We start from the raw sequence: 14,083 nt of genomic DNA, 5'->3' as shown, positions 1-14,083 counted from the left end.
GGAGCCTAGCAGACTGCAGACCATGGGGTCACAAAAGGAACTGGACATGACTTACTGACTATACAACAACAATAACACATGGATCTAGAAACATCTGTTTCCCTCCTAGAGCCTCTGTCCGTGGTTGAGAGCCTGTACACAGACACATAAGGGGGCTGTATTTCCACCAGTGAACTTGCTCTGGCCTCTGGTGATAATATTAGGTGTGACACCTCATGCATCAGGCCTCCCCTCTGAGCAAGTGTCACACCACAGACACACTCTTGCCACTGGTCCCAAAAGTTCCACAGCTCTCCTGGTGTGCAGGGGTCATAGTTCATCTGTCTTATACTCTAGGGCTTTGGTTTGAGGTCCTGCTTGAGGAATTTTTTAAGGTGTCTCCATTTGGTGCCCAGAGAAATGGTAAGAAAACCTGAGACTCTTCCCGGAGATTTACTTAGTCGTTTCTTATCTTTCACCTCAATTCTTCCAGGGCACATGAATCTCCCTAACTGTTTGGGTGAACTAATGGCCATCCTAGATGAGACTCCAAAAGTTTGTGGCTATGCCTGTGATGGTAAATTTGCGTGTTAACTTGGCTAGGCCACCAGGTGCCCAGAGACGGACAAACAATGATTCTGGGTGTTTCTGTGAAGGTGTTTAGGGATGACTTTGACATTTAAATGGATAGACTGAGTAAAGCAGACTGCCTTTCCTAATGTGGGCGGGTCTCATCCAGTCAACTGAAGGCCTGAATAGAACAAAAGACTGACACTCCCCTAGGATAACAGGGAACTCCTCCTCCCGGAGGGCCTTCAAACTGGGATAATGGCTTTCTCCTGCCTTTGGTCTCACACTGAAATGTCTCTTCCTGGGTCGTAAGCCTGCTGACTCACCCTGCGGACTTCTCAGTAATCACAAACGCCAATGCCTTGTCACAAAACTCCTCCTATACGTACATCCTACTGGTTCTCTATCTCTGGAGACCCTGGACTAATACACTGCTATAAAAACAGTTTGGGAGAAAACCCTTTCCTCAAAGGGTCATCTGGTTGCTAGAGAGTCAGAGGTGGGGTGGTCCAGGGGAGCCCGAGCAGGGTGGGTGTCGAACTACAGCTCCCACCCCATCCCCTGGGGGTGCCCATCAGCAGTGCCTCTTGGAGCCCACCGTCATCACCTTTAAAGCAGAAACCACAAGGGCTACCCTATTGTCTCTGTGCTGGGGACCACAGAGTCGAATGCAAGGGTGTCCCAGTGCTGTGACCCTGAACATGCTCCACCAGATGTGGAAGCACTATGAAACCCAATCCTGTAACCTCGAGTTCTGTCTGAGCACCCCAGCCCTGCACGATTCAGGAAGTGGGGGAGGCTGTGAGCTGGCAGCTGGAGAAGCTGACTCTTGGGTACCTGAGGGCTCATAAGACCATCCTCTCTTTTTTTCATGTTGATGTTTTGTATGCTCGGTGTGTGTTTGAACATCTCCACAGCACATGTTTACATTTTATAAAGAAAGGTTGATGGGACTTCTAAGACTCTACCCTCCCAAAGCAGGGGGGCTGGGTTCAGTTCCTGGTCAGGAAATTAGGTTCCACATATGATAACTAAAAGTCCGAATGCCAGAGCTAAAGATCCTGCATGCTGCAAATAAGATCTGGGAGCAGCCAAACAGTAATACCATATCTTTAGGAAAAAAAGAAAGATGTACAAAAGAAGCAGGTGAGAGACATCACAAGGCTGCAGGACTACCAGCAACAGAAGGTGGCCTGTCGGCGTCTGGGCTTAGAGTCCTTGACCGTGTTTCTCTGCGGGCCCTGGGACCCATCAGATAATGGGCCCCAGGCCCCAGAGGCTGCCTTTCTCATTACTGCTGCCTTATAGAAACCATTCAGCATTAGCGGACAACCATCTGTTCCCCGATACACGCTCCTCCCTGGGGTTGGGGAAGGGCAAAGGTCCTCTCCTGCTGAGCAGGCTGTGGGGACTTCTGCTTGAACAGGCCTCTGCTCAGTAACATCAGTGTCCAAACCGAGGCCCTGAAGGAAAGGCAGTGAGAAGTATGTGCCAAGTCCTAGGAGGGAAAGGGGTCTTCAGGGTCTTCAGGGGCAGCACAGTGGTCCCAGCAGAACCGAACTGAGCGCACACACTGAATCCACCTCCAGGAAGGCCAATGAAAGGGCTGGTTCTTCACCATGAAGAACACTCAAAAAACAGTCACCTTTTCATGGTTTCATCACCAGAGATAAACACGTTGTTTCTCCCTCTTTGGGGGAAAGCATAAGAGACCATGGTTTTATAGTGTTTCTTCTGAAAACCAGGTTAGAGGCTAGTTTTCCCTCAACAGAGCTAGAGCTGTGTTGTGGTTTTTCAAAAAATTTTTAAACAGAAGATTTTTATATGGGCAAGTGGTATTAGAAATGCTGAATATTTGTAAAAGCAATAGGATTGAACCTGGTCTGTGAGGCCCTTTAGACTGCCAAACAGTTATGTTTAATGGAATTTGATAAAATAAAGTTTGTCAGAAGGGTCTCAGCAGAGAGGCTGGGTGAAGGCCAAGTCCCACTGAGTCTGTGGAGTTGGTACAAATTTAAATTTCTTAAAATTTGGAATCAAATCTTTGCTGCTTTTTCTGTCCATTCAATAGACAGAAGTGAGGAAAGGCTCTCCTGAGGGGCCTTTACTTTAGCAAAACAACATGTTTCAGAAAAACGAAGATGGTTTCAAGTCAGCTTGAAAGTAAGCAGCTGGGACCTCCCTGATAAAGATTCTATACTTCCAGTGCAGGGGACGATGGTTCAATCCCTGGTCAGGGAAGTAAAATCCCTCATGCCAGGTGGTGTGGCCAATAAATAAATATAGAAAGCAAGGAGCATCATAACAACAAGCTCTTTGAACATTCTTCCTCAGAAAGTCTTGGCTTGGAGGGTTTCAGGTACTCTGAAGCTGCTGAGCACCAGAAACACCAGTGATAAGGTGAGGCTCCTGCCCCTCGACTCCCCCATTTCTGCAGCTTCTCCTCCGGCACCCAGGTTTCCCTACAGCTCCTGCAGGAGATGAGACCATGGCTAGAAATGGAGATCTCAGCTGGAAGGTGGTGGAACTTGCCAGACCTCTCTTGTCGAGAGGCAAGGCAAGTCTGAGCCCAGAATCTGGGGGCAAAAGACCAAGGATGCCCTGAGCTGCTATCATCTACCAGAGCAAGGGCAGAGGCTGATCCCAGCCTGAGGCACTGCAGAGTCAAGAAGACGCTAGAGGAAACCAGGTCCCCAAGGAGAGCAGCAACTGGTCCTCCCCTCCCAGGTGCATCACAGGTATGCATGGCACCTTCTCCCCACCAAGGTGAAGAGAACAGCACTGCGTGAACCACGGAAACTCAGCCTTTGACCCGGCATCTTGTTGAAATTCAGTGGTTCTCGTGGAGATTCCTGGCCCTGGCCCTCCAAGTTTAGCTAGTGGCTTTCTGTTTATTTTAGGAAAGCAGCGCCAATCCTAGTGCTGGGAGGCACAGACTGATGCCTGTGTGTGTGTGTGTCTGTGTCTGTGTCTGTGTGTGTCTGTGTGTCTGTGTGTGTGTGTGTGATTAGTTGCCCAGTCATGTCTGACTCTTTGCAACTCCATGGTCTAGAGCCCACCAGACTCCTCTGTCCATGCGATTTTCCATGCAAGAATACTGGATTGGGTTGCCATTTCCTCCTTCAGGGGATCTTGCCAATCCAGGGATTGAACCCGTGTCTCCTGTGTCTCCTGCATCGGCAGGCAGATTCTTTCTTGCTGAGCCTTTACCACTGAGCCAGACTAACACATATCAACAGGTTATTGTCTCCACACTGGTGGTGGGGAGGGAAGAGGCTAAACCACATGGGGACAGAATGATTTGTTGTTTTTTTGAGTTTTTTTTTAACCTCAACTGAAAATCAATACTTATGAATTTGCAGGACCAAAAGCAACTTGTAAGATTATTGTGCAGTTGCATGTGGACACACAGACACACACACACACAGAGCCAACATCCACCCACTCAGCAGGACATTCTTACACTTAATTCCTCCCACCATAAAGACATTCTTCATGCACTACACACTGTAAATTTTTTATGCTAAAATTCAATTTTTTTCTTGTCCTTTACCCAGGAAATATGCCCAACTGATCATTTTTTGCATTTCATCTGAAACTATCTTTTTCTGAATTAATTCCACGTAACTTTATTTGTCCTTGGGTATTTTTGTTTGAAGTGTTGAATCTTCACTGTGCTTTCCCCTGGACCCTATTCAACTTTCTGGGCAGTAGCACCATGGGGTCTGGTCTTGGCCACAGCCACCCAGAAGGCACGTGACCTGGGGAAGCACACCCCGACACCATGGTGCAAGCCAGAGGCCCCTTTCTTCCAGATGCTCGAGGATCAGGAGCAAAGACCTGCCCCAGTCATGACAGGTTGACCTCTTGAGCCCCAGTGAGGTGGCCAGGCATGCTGCAGATTCTCCACATCCAGGCCATGTTCCTGCTCGGAGACACCACAACCAAGCGAGGGGCGGCAGGCTTCACACACCCTTCAGAACAAGCCAGTTGGCTGGAAAGCCAGCCTCTTACGTGTCTTACATGTCTGTTGCCCAAGTGTCCCATTATCACAACTTTGCTTAAATGATATTTATCATATATGACAAATATGAAAATATGACATATATTCAAAGATAAAACCGAGTGGGAACGTAAAGGGGCAAGAAGTCCACTCTTTGTAAGATTTAAGTTTCATCAAAAGCTTATCTTTCAGAATTATTTTCTCTTAAATGTGAATGTAAAAGTAATGAATGAAATAATCAGGCATTTCTGGAAATATAACACTTACGATTTTCTAATGACCCTGTCTGAAGTCATTACAATTGTCTACTCGGTGTGTGTGTACGTGTGTGCATGAGTGTGTGAGTGTACGTGTGTGTATGAGTGTGTGTGTGGTATGGGATATGTGTGTATGTGTTTATGTATGATGTGGTGTGTGTGTACATATACACATTTCACACATCAGCTATACTTGTGTCACATAAAAAAGAAAGAGGTGTCATGCTTTCCAGATCAAATAAATAATTTTGTCTACTTAACTCACAAGAATGTCTTAAACTGTCTTTCAAATCATTTTGACAGTTTACATATAAGCCGTACATTTATGAGATTTTTCAACAATTTTAAGAAAAAAGTCAACTTTTAAAATTGTGTTCTATATCAAGGAACAACTTACTAATTTAGAATTAAAACAAAATTCAATCAATCCCACTGCAATAATATAGCATGACTATACATGAAATAACTTTGTGGGTGACTGTTTAATATGACCTTACTTAGCTCATAGTTATCAAAAGAATACAATGCTAAGAAAAGAAAAAAGATTTTAGATACTTTTTCTAAGAATAAATTTAAAATACTTTTAAAGACAGTGAGGCAAGTGAAAAAAAATACCGATTAAGAATAAATTTTACAGTAAAAGCAGTTAATAAAGACCACCTATAAAAACCAATAGAACATTTATAAATAAAATGAATAATTCATACACCCTAAATATCATCAGAGTCACAAATGGGAGAAACAAAATAATTTTTAAAGAGCTCTTGTAAAAACAAGGCTTCATCCCAAAAGAAAAACAATCCAGCACTTCAGGAAATAATTCAGTAGTTCTCTGATTATTAAAATCTCCTATAAACAGCTCATAATGTGAAGCTATTATCAGTAAAGACATAGCACCACTCTCTGCAGACCAAAACCTTGGCTGTCTGAGGGGGCTGTCACAGGATTTAAGGATGAATAACCTGCTTTCTCGGGTGGCTTTCCTATTGGCTCAGTTGGTAAAGATCTGCTTGCAATACAGGAGACTTGGGTTCAGTCCCTGGGTTGGGAAGATCCCTTGGCGGAGGGCATGGCAACCCACTCCAGGATTCTTGCCTGGAGAATCCCATGGACAAAGGAGTCTGGTGGGCTACAGTCCACGGGGTTGCAAAGAGTTGGCCATGACTGAGCGACCAAGTACAACCTACATTCTCACTGGGTTGCTGGTGATCAGCAAGCATCTTGACCTCCTGATTCTTTCTGTGGGCACTCAGGTCAGCCCTGAATGTGGCCACTTCTTATCCTGATCTTGGTTTGAGCCTGTGGTATCATGTGCGGTAAAGCGAACTCTTCTTCTTAGAGAATCCTCCCACTGAGGGCCAACAGCTAACTCAGGTGTAGCCCACACAGTATTGCCTTCCATCAGGGGTGGTCAAGGCTGAACCTCAAGACAAGCTTACTTCAAATGACTCTTCCACAACAGCCAGTGGCTATTTTAAAGAACTGACCCCCAACTGTTCTTGGCCATCTTTCCTTCCTAAACTGTTCGCCCTGCGGATCTGTGGGTAGAGCATCCCAGTATTGCCTTTGGGACCTGCTAAAAATCAGTAGCAGCCCCCACGGGCACTCAGGCTCCTCGCCAGCTTGGATTTCTAGGCAATAGAATTTGAACGTGGGCAGCAGTGTCCTCAATACTTGTCTGTATGTCTCTAGGCCTTTCAAGCCCAAATGTAAAATAGTTTTAAAATAGAATTATAATGAAAATATCCATTGCTCTTTGCTGTTATGATTTTCCTTTATCTCAAGGACATACTTTCTTGTTCTTTTCCTTTTGTGTCACCAAAAAAGAAAAAACACACACACACACAAAACAAAACCAAGTGTCAGGCATACTTAGGCAGGTACAAAGGTGCCACCAATGGGTGTCCTGAAGTGAACAAACACAAACTTGAACCCTGCTCATTTGCATAATCTCATGCTGTTATTAGCATCAGATTCAATGGAAGGCACGAAGGACAAATTAAACATGCTCTGAGCTTGGAATTCTACTGCTGCTCAGGTATTACTATTTTTAAATTTCAAATCCTTCATTAATTAATATTACAACCTGCTATTCAAACAATTTGGTGTTTCCTAATTGATACACCAGACGTCTATATTTTACAATGTCCATTTTTATATAAGTAGAATACATTTAAATATTTTTAAAGAATAAATCTGTGTGCAATATCCTAATATTGTCTGTAGGTAGATATGTCTGCGAGGCAGGAAATCTATAATTATACAGCAGATGAGTCTTCCAGGAAACTAGAAAACATTTGGGGTTTTCCTTAATTTAGACATACATTTAAATAAAAGAGAATAATAACAAGTTCTCTCCCAAACTCTAAGCCTTTAGATTTTGCTGTTGATGTACAAGCAAGTTATAAAGACTGACTCTTTTCTATCTACCAGAGATCTTTCAAAGTAAGGACACCAATAAAACTATTTGCAAATCAGCCAATAATACCAGGTTTCTTTCTTTCTTTTTTTTAAGTTTTGTGATCTTTCAAGAAAATAAACTCACGGTTCTAAACTCAACAAGGGCAATTCAGAAATGTGCACTGACAGAAGGCCACATGATACTGTGAATCAAATGTGCGCAGAAGAAATTGTCCTTTAGTGTCTGGACTCCTTTGCTGTGTGATTTCAAACTTCTCCAGGGAAACCTAAGTTTATATTCCTGTGACGCCACCATTCACCACTGATGGTGGACCAGGCGACAGCAAGGAGCACTAACAGGGCACGCTATGTGCCCCCAGGTCACTACAATCCTTTGGCACAGCAAAATGACCCCAAATCCAGAAGGCTCTAGGCAGACCCAGCCTTTCACTTATTTGAGTGTTGCTCTTGCTTCGGGGTTGAGGTAACCGGATGTCACTACCTGATAGCCCAGCACAATAGACTAGCTTTCTTCAGCCACAACTGACATTTAGAACTGGATGTCAGCCTTCATCCTTCAAAAAGCAAGAGTAAAGCCCTAAGCAAAGCAAGTTATTTTTTTGAAGGAAACTTTAGAGACATAAGTTTGAAAATTCTCCCTCCATTTGGAAGCTACCCTCTATGTTCAACATGACAGGTATAAAAACCTTTGCCAACATCTGTCTAACATGGTTCTTTTTTTCTTCAGATAGCAATTATACTATATTACACATGGCACAAGTAATATACTCTGGCATCACTTCTTAACCTCAGCGTTGTCAGGGGTTTTGTTCTTTGGTTTTGTTTCTTCTTTTTTCCTTTTGTTTTCGGCTCCTGGTTACATAACTTAAAGAAGGCATACAAGAGGAATATTCTTTTTCTTTTACAATAAACTCAACCAGCTGTGCATACTTTATGTTGATCTTCATCCCTTTTGTAAAATATATGATTAATTCACTCTCAGAAGCTAAGAATGAAGATTAAATTAAAAAGGAGACTCAAAAGGAGAACAGGTCCATTTGTAATATTGATGATCGCATTTCTTTGTTAGTACCTTTGAGATAGTTAAAGATAATCCACAAAGTCAACTGTTTCCTTTAATATTTGGTTCAAAATTATCAAGATATATTTTGCCAGGGGATGTGGTCTGTAGAATTTTGCAACTGGATCTGTAGCCAGTAAGTATTAATATCCACTAAGAGCCTGCAGGTTTCTCAGTGTGATTGACAACACTGTGGGGACAGTGTGCATCTCATTTCTCTTAAAACGAAAAGTCATGTCTTGGAGTGACCAGTCTGAAATAATGTCATTCTGGCCCCTTTCCACTGTCTGGAGGCTGTCTGCCCAGCTGGAAGAGCGCTGTGGTGATTCTCTGCTGCCCAACGACCAGAAGGATGTGATAAGCATGTGGCAGGCCAGTGGAATGCTGCTAAGTATTTGTTCTTTAAATATCATAGAATACTTGCATAAGAGAAGAATTTTGTGGACTACATCAGGCATGATTGTATAATTCTCTGTGTTGGAGGAAAAAAAAATCTACTTTCCAGCCTGTGGCTCAGCTTCCTTTAGCCTATTTAAAGGGAAGGCCAGAGTCCCCAGGGAAAAACAGTCCCAAATTTCCTTCTGCTGCTGTAAACCAAAGCAGGTATGGAAGGAAAGGCAGAAACCAAAGAAAAGCTTGCTGGCTAAGAAACTGCTACCTATCTGGTATAAAGGACAGTACTTGGGCTGCACAGCAAGGAGCTGAAAATTCTTGCTGAGGAAAGAAATGAAACCATCTACCCTGCCGCCTGGGGCAAACACAGGAGAAGTAGTGACACCACCTGCCTTTCTCATCGCAGGGGCTGCCCAGTTCTTCCAAGTGTGTACCCTAGGCAGACCTGATGCACAGTTCCCAGGGAGAGTGGTCCATGCCGAGAGGGGTACTGGCCGGACACATGGCAAAGCTCGGTGGCAAAGGCATGCCAAAGGAGCGGAGCCAGGGGAAACCAGGACAGTGAGGTCACCGATTTCAAACCTTCTCCCACCGGATGCGCAACGGGTGCGTTTGCTGAGCTGGGTCCCCCCTGCCAAACGAGCTGGCTGCGAAAAAGTGCGCACCCCCTTGCCTCCAGAGCGACCCACTGTGCCGGACGCCTCTGCGCCGAGGCTTTCCCACCCGGCGGCCCGCGCCCGCACCCACCTTGACGACGTAGGTGACTCCTGCCCCCAGCACCTGGTCGCTGGCGTGCGGGGCACGGGGCGGCGGCTCGTCGCCGGGTCGGCCCTTCCTGGAGGCGCGCATGGCCGGGACGCGGGGGCCGGGGGGCGCGCTGCCGTCCGGGGCGGCCAGGCTGGGCGCGCTGCAGCTGCCCGAGAGCCGCGCGCCCGCCCGCTCCCTGGCCGCCGACAGGCCGCGGAGGCCCGAGCTGGAGAGTTTCAGGTGGGACACCTTGTGGAGCAGGTGGCCCAGGCTGCCCGGCCCATCGTCGGGCGCCCTGCGCAGCGCTTCTCCGGACACCAGGTAGGGGGCCGCCGCCGGGGCCGCGCGCGCCGCCGAGACCTTGCCACCGCCGCTCACCGACAGGTTGTGCAGAAGGTCATCGACCGATGTCACCGAGTCATTCCTGAAGCGGTTGTACTTGGTGCGTGGAAGCATGCCCCTCCGTGGGCTCGCCGCATCCGCCCGGGCGCTGCAGGTGCCGGCCCCGGCGCAGGCTGCCGCGCATAGCAGGCGAGCCGCGGTCCCCGGGGCGGGACGGAGCGGCCGGGACAGTAGGCTGGGGGGCGCGAGCAGCGGCGCCGGCCTCCCACCGCTAACACCCCGCACGGCCGCGGCCGCGCAGCCCCGGCCCCGGACTCGGCTGCTGAGGGCGGTACGTTCGCTTTGCAAAAGTCATAGTTTCCTCTGCTGCGCGCCCAGCTGCTTGGGGCTGCTCACAGCAAAAGCATGACTCACTCCGAGAGGAGACCCTTCTCAACAAAGGCTCGGTGAGCACTGCAAATCACTTCCTGTAGCAAAAAAAAAAAAAAAAAAAAAAAAAAAAAAAAACCACATACACCCACTGACAGCACACTAGAGCCAATCAATTCTCAAATTTCCTTTCTCTACCTTCCCAGACATTTCCTTCCAACCTTTGCTTTTTCACCTCCCCTTCCCCTGCCCCCTCTCAGCATCTATGCCAGAGGTAAATCCTGTTCTTTCAAATGAACTTTCTGAAACCCATTATTCTATGCTAGGGTGTTTTCTTCCCTGTTCAGCCCATCTGTGAGCCTGGAAAAGTGTCTGACGGTGCAGCGTTAAAATGTGACGAAGGATTTTTAAGAATAAGATCTTCAGCGGATCCTCATGAATTTTGATTTGGAAAGCAGCAGGAATTCTTAAATAGCCAAAAAGAAAAGATTCATTCCCAGGTGAACATAAAATATCAATCTCCAAGGTTTTTTTCAAGTCAACAGAGCAGCCATGACAAGAGTCTTTGTGGCGATGCAATTCCTCCCCCTCCCAGAAAAAAAAAAAAAATCTGCGTATGAACTTCTGCCCAGAGCCACTGAGGGTCTCTTCCCTGATAATTTACAGCAGTCTTTCTCAGCCAGGGTTAAGCTGAAAACCTACTTCTGAAAAAGAAGAGTGTTTCTTTTGATGAATGGCAACAAGCTCCAGAATCCATTCCAAAAGGGGGGCTGTGCTTGAAGCTTTATTCCAACTGAATGTGCTCAAGCTCTGGAGAAATGCCTAAGAAACGCTACAAATACATTTCAATATCCCTTTGGTTGCTGCTTGCAACCCTGCAGAAAGAAAGGGAAAAAATGCAGCTGCTGTCAGTACACATCAAGCCCGACGAAAGATGCCTTGTTTTCAGGGAGTCAGACACCAGCTGCAAGTGAAACGCACAGGCCTCCTTGCTGTCCGCGGAACAGAGCACTGAGCCCCTCCACCCGACCCCAGAAGGTCTGCGGAGACACGAACCCACTGACCCCTGTCAGCATGGGCTCTGCAGGTCTTCATAGGTCTTCATCGGTCTATTGAGAGAAGCTGCCCTTCACAGGGAAACGCTTTCGCTCCCTGTCCAAGTTTCCCGTCTACTTCTATGCAAAAAATGAATTTACCTCTAGCACGTTATCAGATTACCCTTAGTCTTCTCACACCCACGGCTAGACATGTGACACTTGAGGCACCCAGCCTTGAAAAGCTTTATGGAACAGGGTGTGACGAGTGCCACTCAAGGTGGGCCAGGTGAGGCCCGCTGCGGGGACGCAGGAGAGTGGAGGAGCGGCAGCTCCTCTCCCAGGGCCGCAGGCCTAGCCGAGCAGCCGCATGGCATTCATTTTTTTTCTTCCCCTTGCTGGCATAGCAACAGCAAATGCACACTCCAGAGATGGTGGTGGTGGTTATCCAAGTCCCCCCAAATCTAAAGCAAAACTTCCCTATCATTCCCAAACCGTGATCTTCATTAGAAGCAGACAAAAACAGCAAAATGTGAATGAAATGCTGTTTGTGTGAATGAAAGGGCTAGCGAGCGAGCCAGCGTTTCTGTGAATGAAGCCGGGCCTTGCAGCCGGCGCCAGGCAATCCCCTGGTTCCAGCGGCCTCAGCCAATGAGCAGCCGCCCCGATGACTCATTCAACAAAAGCTTGCTCAATAGTGGAAGATTCCATTTCAATCAAAGGCGGGATCTTTCATCCAACGGCAGTGTGGGAAAAAAAAAAAAAAGCCAACCTGATTACAAAGATGTAGGGAGGAAGGAGAAGGCTGTTATGATGAGAGGAAAAACTAGTTTTTCCGAGGAATTTCAAGATCTACTGAACAGGTATGAGTGCGAATAAGACTGCCCTCTTGGAGGTGAGCTATGCCCTAAAACTTTCATTCAGCCATTCATTTACATCAAGAGCAATCATGAATGTGCCATTCTGTTCAGCATTTATTATGAATGTACAGTGAATGCACATTCAATACCCAGGCTCCTCGCCCTTGATCCTTTTTGTGAAAGGAATATAGAACAGGCAGGCACGTTCTGAGTCCCCAAGGGAAAAAACCCAAGCTACAACGTTAACCCTTTAGCCAACAGGAGACGTTCGTTCCTTTTGTTATGATGAGGCAAGGAAAGGGAAATTGACCACTTTAAAAAATAGCAATATAAATGTAAAGAAGATATAATCTAAGAGGGAGATTAATATTTTAAGAATACAATAGGACAGTAAAACCTCACTTATCAGGGAGATGGTATCAGCATTTTGGGACTTAGGAGAAAAGCAAAAAGAGGATCCCAAAGATTTCTCAGCACCAAAATAGAAGCTGCAACCCAGCCAAGAAGCGCCCCCGCCCCACCCCCCTCCTTCCTTCCCAGGACAGCCCTGTGGACTCTCACTGAGGGCTGTTATTGCTTATTTTAAACATTATCCCAGAAGCCCAATATCAGGTTTATCTGCCTGTGACAATATAAAGATGGATGATGGATGAAATTTTCATAGTCTGATGACACAGACAACAACAACAAAAACAGAAAAAACGAAACCATTATTAAGTCAGCCTCAAGAAAGCCAGGCAGCCTAGGGCCTTTCCAGAATATTTGCTTTTCTTTTTAAACCTGTTCGTTTAAAAGTGTATTGATTTTCTATTGCTGCCATAACCACAAAATCAGTGGTTTAAAGCAATGCATATTTATCTCCCAGTGCTGTAGATCAGCAGTCCAAAATGGCTCACAAGCGGATAAAGTGCAGATGTGAGCAGCGCTCATTCCTCTGGGGTTTCTAGAGAAGAATTGCCTTCTCCGTGCCTTCTCCTGCTTCCAGAGGCTGTCCGAACCTGTGCTCCTGAGAATGGGCCATAAGCTGGACACTGGGGAGTGTGGCTTTGCCCATAGATTTCATTCCAACTAGAGAGGCAGAAAATTGAAAATTAATATTACTATGCAGTATGCTATGTAAATGTTGTAATATGTGTGATATACAAAACATATCCATAGGGTACCATACTGAGCATGACCTAAGGATGTCAGGGTTGACTTCAGCAGGGAGATGACTCCCCAAGAAAATATTTGAGGCACTACTGAGATCTTCCAGATAGGCTGAGGAAAAAAGGTACCTCGAGAGGAGATGCTGGGTAGGGAACAGCTCAAGTCTTGAGCGAGCTCATGATTTCCAGAATCCTGTGTAGATTTGTTGGGCTGATGCACAGTATTGGGAAGCCAGGCCACTAAGATGGCCTGACCCAGAGGATCTAGGAATAACCAATAATTTCCTTGAGATGCTTGAGCAGGTTTGCAGTGGCTTGAGAGAGGTGACACAGTCAGGTCTACATTTTATGTGGGCACCTTGACAGTGAGGGGGGTGGCCTTGCAGAGTTGTTTACAGAACAAATGAAAAATGATGGAGACTTGAAAGAAGACCAAAGCAGTGGGCTGAACAAGAGACAATAAAATGACCTGGATGACAAAGATGGGTGAGAAAAAGTGGGCCAGGTTGGCTTGTCTGGAGGCAAAGCTGAGATGGAGTTTGCGGTGCAAGATGCTTGTTAAGGACCAAACTCCATAGGAGGCAGGAGGAGGCTAGAGGAATGGGCAGAGGGAGAAGTGGGGCTTTGTGAAGCCACACATACCCCAGCCTGGTGGGCTCCCCACTGAGGGTCCCCCTGGGGCCTGGTGGGCTTTCCTTTCTCCTTTACTCCTCACTCCCTCAGCTGCCCCAGGAGTAATGGCCTCCAGCCAAACAGCAGAGGCTCCATTCTGCACAGAAAGAAACAGAGGATCAGAAGGGTTATGAGATCTGCCCAGGACACACAGGGTTAGGAACTGGCCATTCTGTCTGACTCCAAATCCATGTTCATGACCACGGCCTCAGCGAGCTTGAGTAACGA

The 14,083-nt window shown here is 46.5% G+C and overlaps 1 protein-coding gene across 1 annotated transcript in view; it reads right to left on the bottom strand.

Moving 5' to 3' along the window:
- Positions 1-12,112, bottom strand: part of SHC3 (SHC adaptor protein 3) — a 176,510-nt gene extending 164,398 nt beyond the window's left edge. Inside the window, exon 1 of the mRNA XM_040237816.1 lies at positions 9,431-12,112. Within this exon, the coding sequence (XP_040093750.1) occupies positions 9,431-9,886 (456 nt within the window). The 5' untranslated portion in view covers positions 9,887-12,112. The remainder of the gene's footprint in view (positions 1-9,430) is intronic.
- Positions 12,113-14,083: the final 1,971 nt, after the last annotated feature.

This window comes from Oryx dammah, unplaced genomic scaffold, assembly GCF_014754425.2.
Source record: "Oryx dammah isolate SB20612 unplaced genomic scaffold, SCBI_Odam_1.1 HiC_scaffold_1, whole genome shotgun sequence".
Taxonomy (NCBI): Eukaryota; Metazoa; Chordata; class Mammalia; order Artiodactyla; family Bovidae; genus Oryx; species Oryx dammah.
The sequence above is the reverse complement of the archived record's forward strand: the minus strand, read 5'-3'. Positions and strand labels throughout refer to the sequence as shown.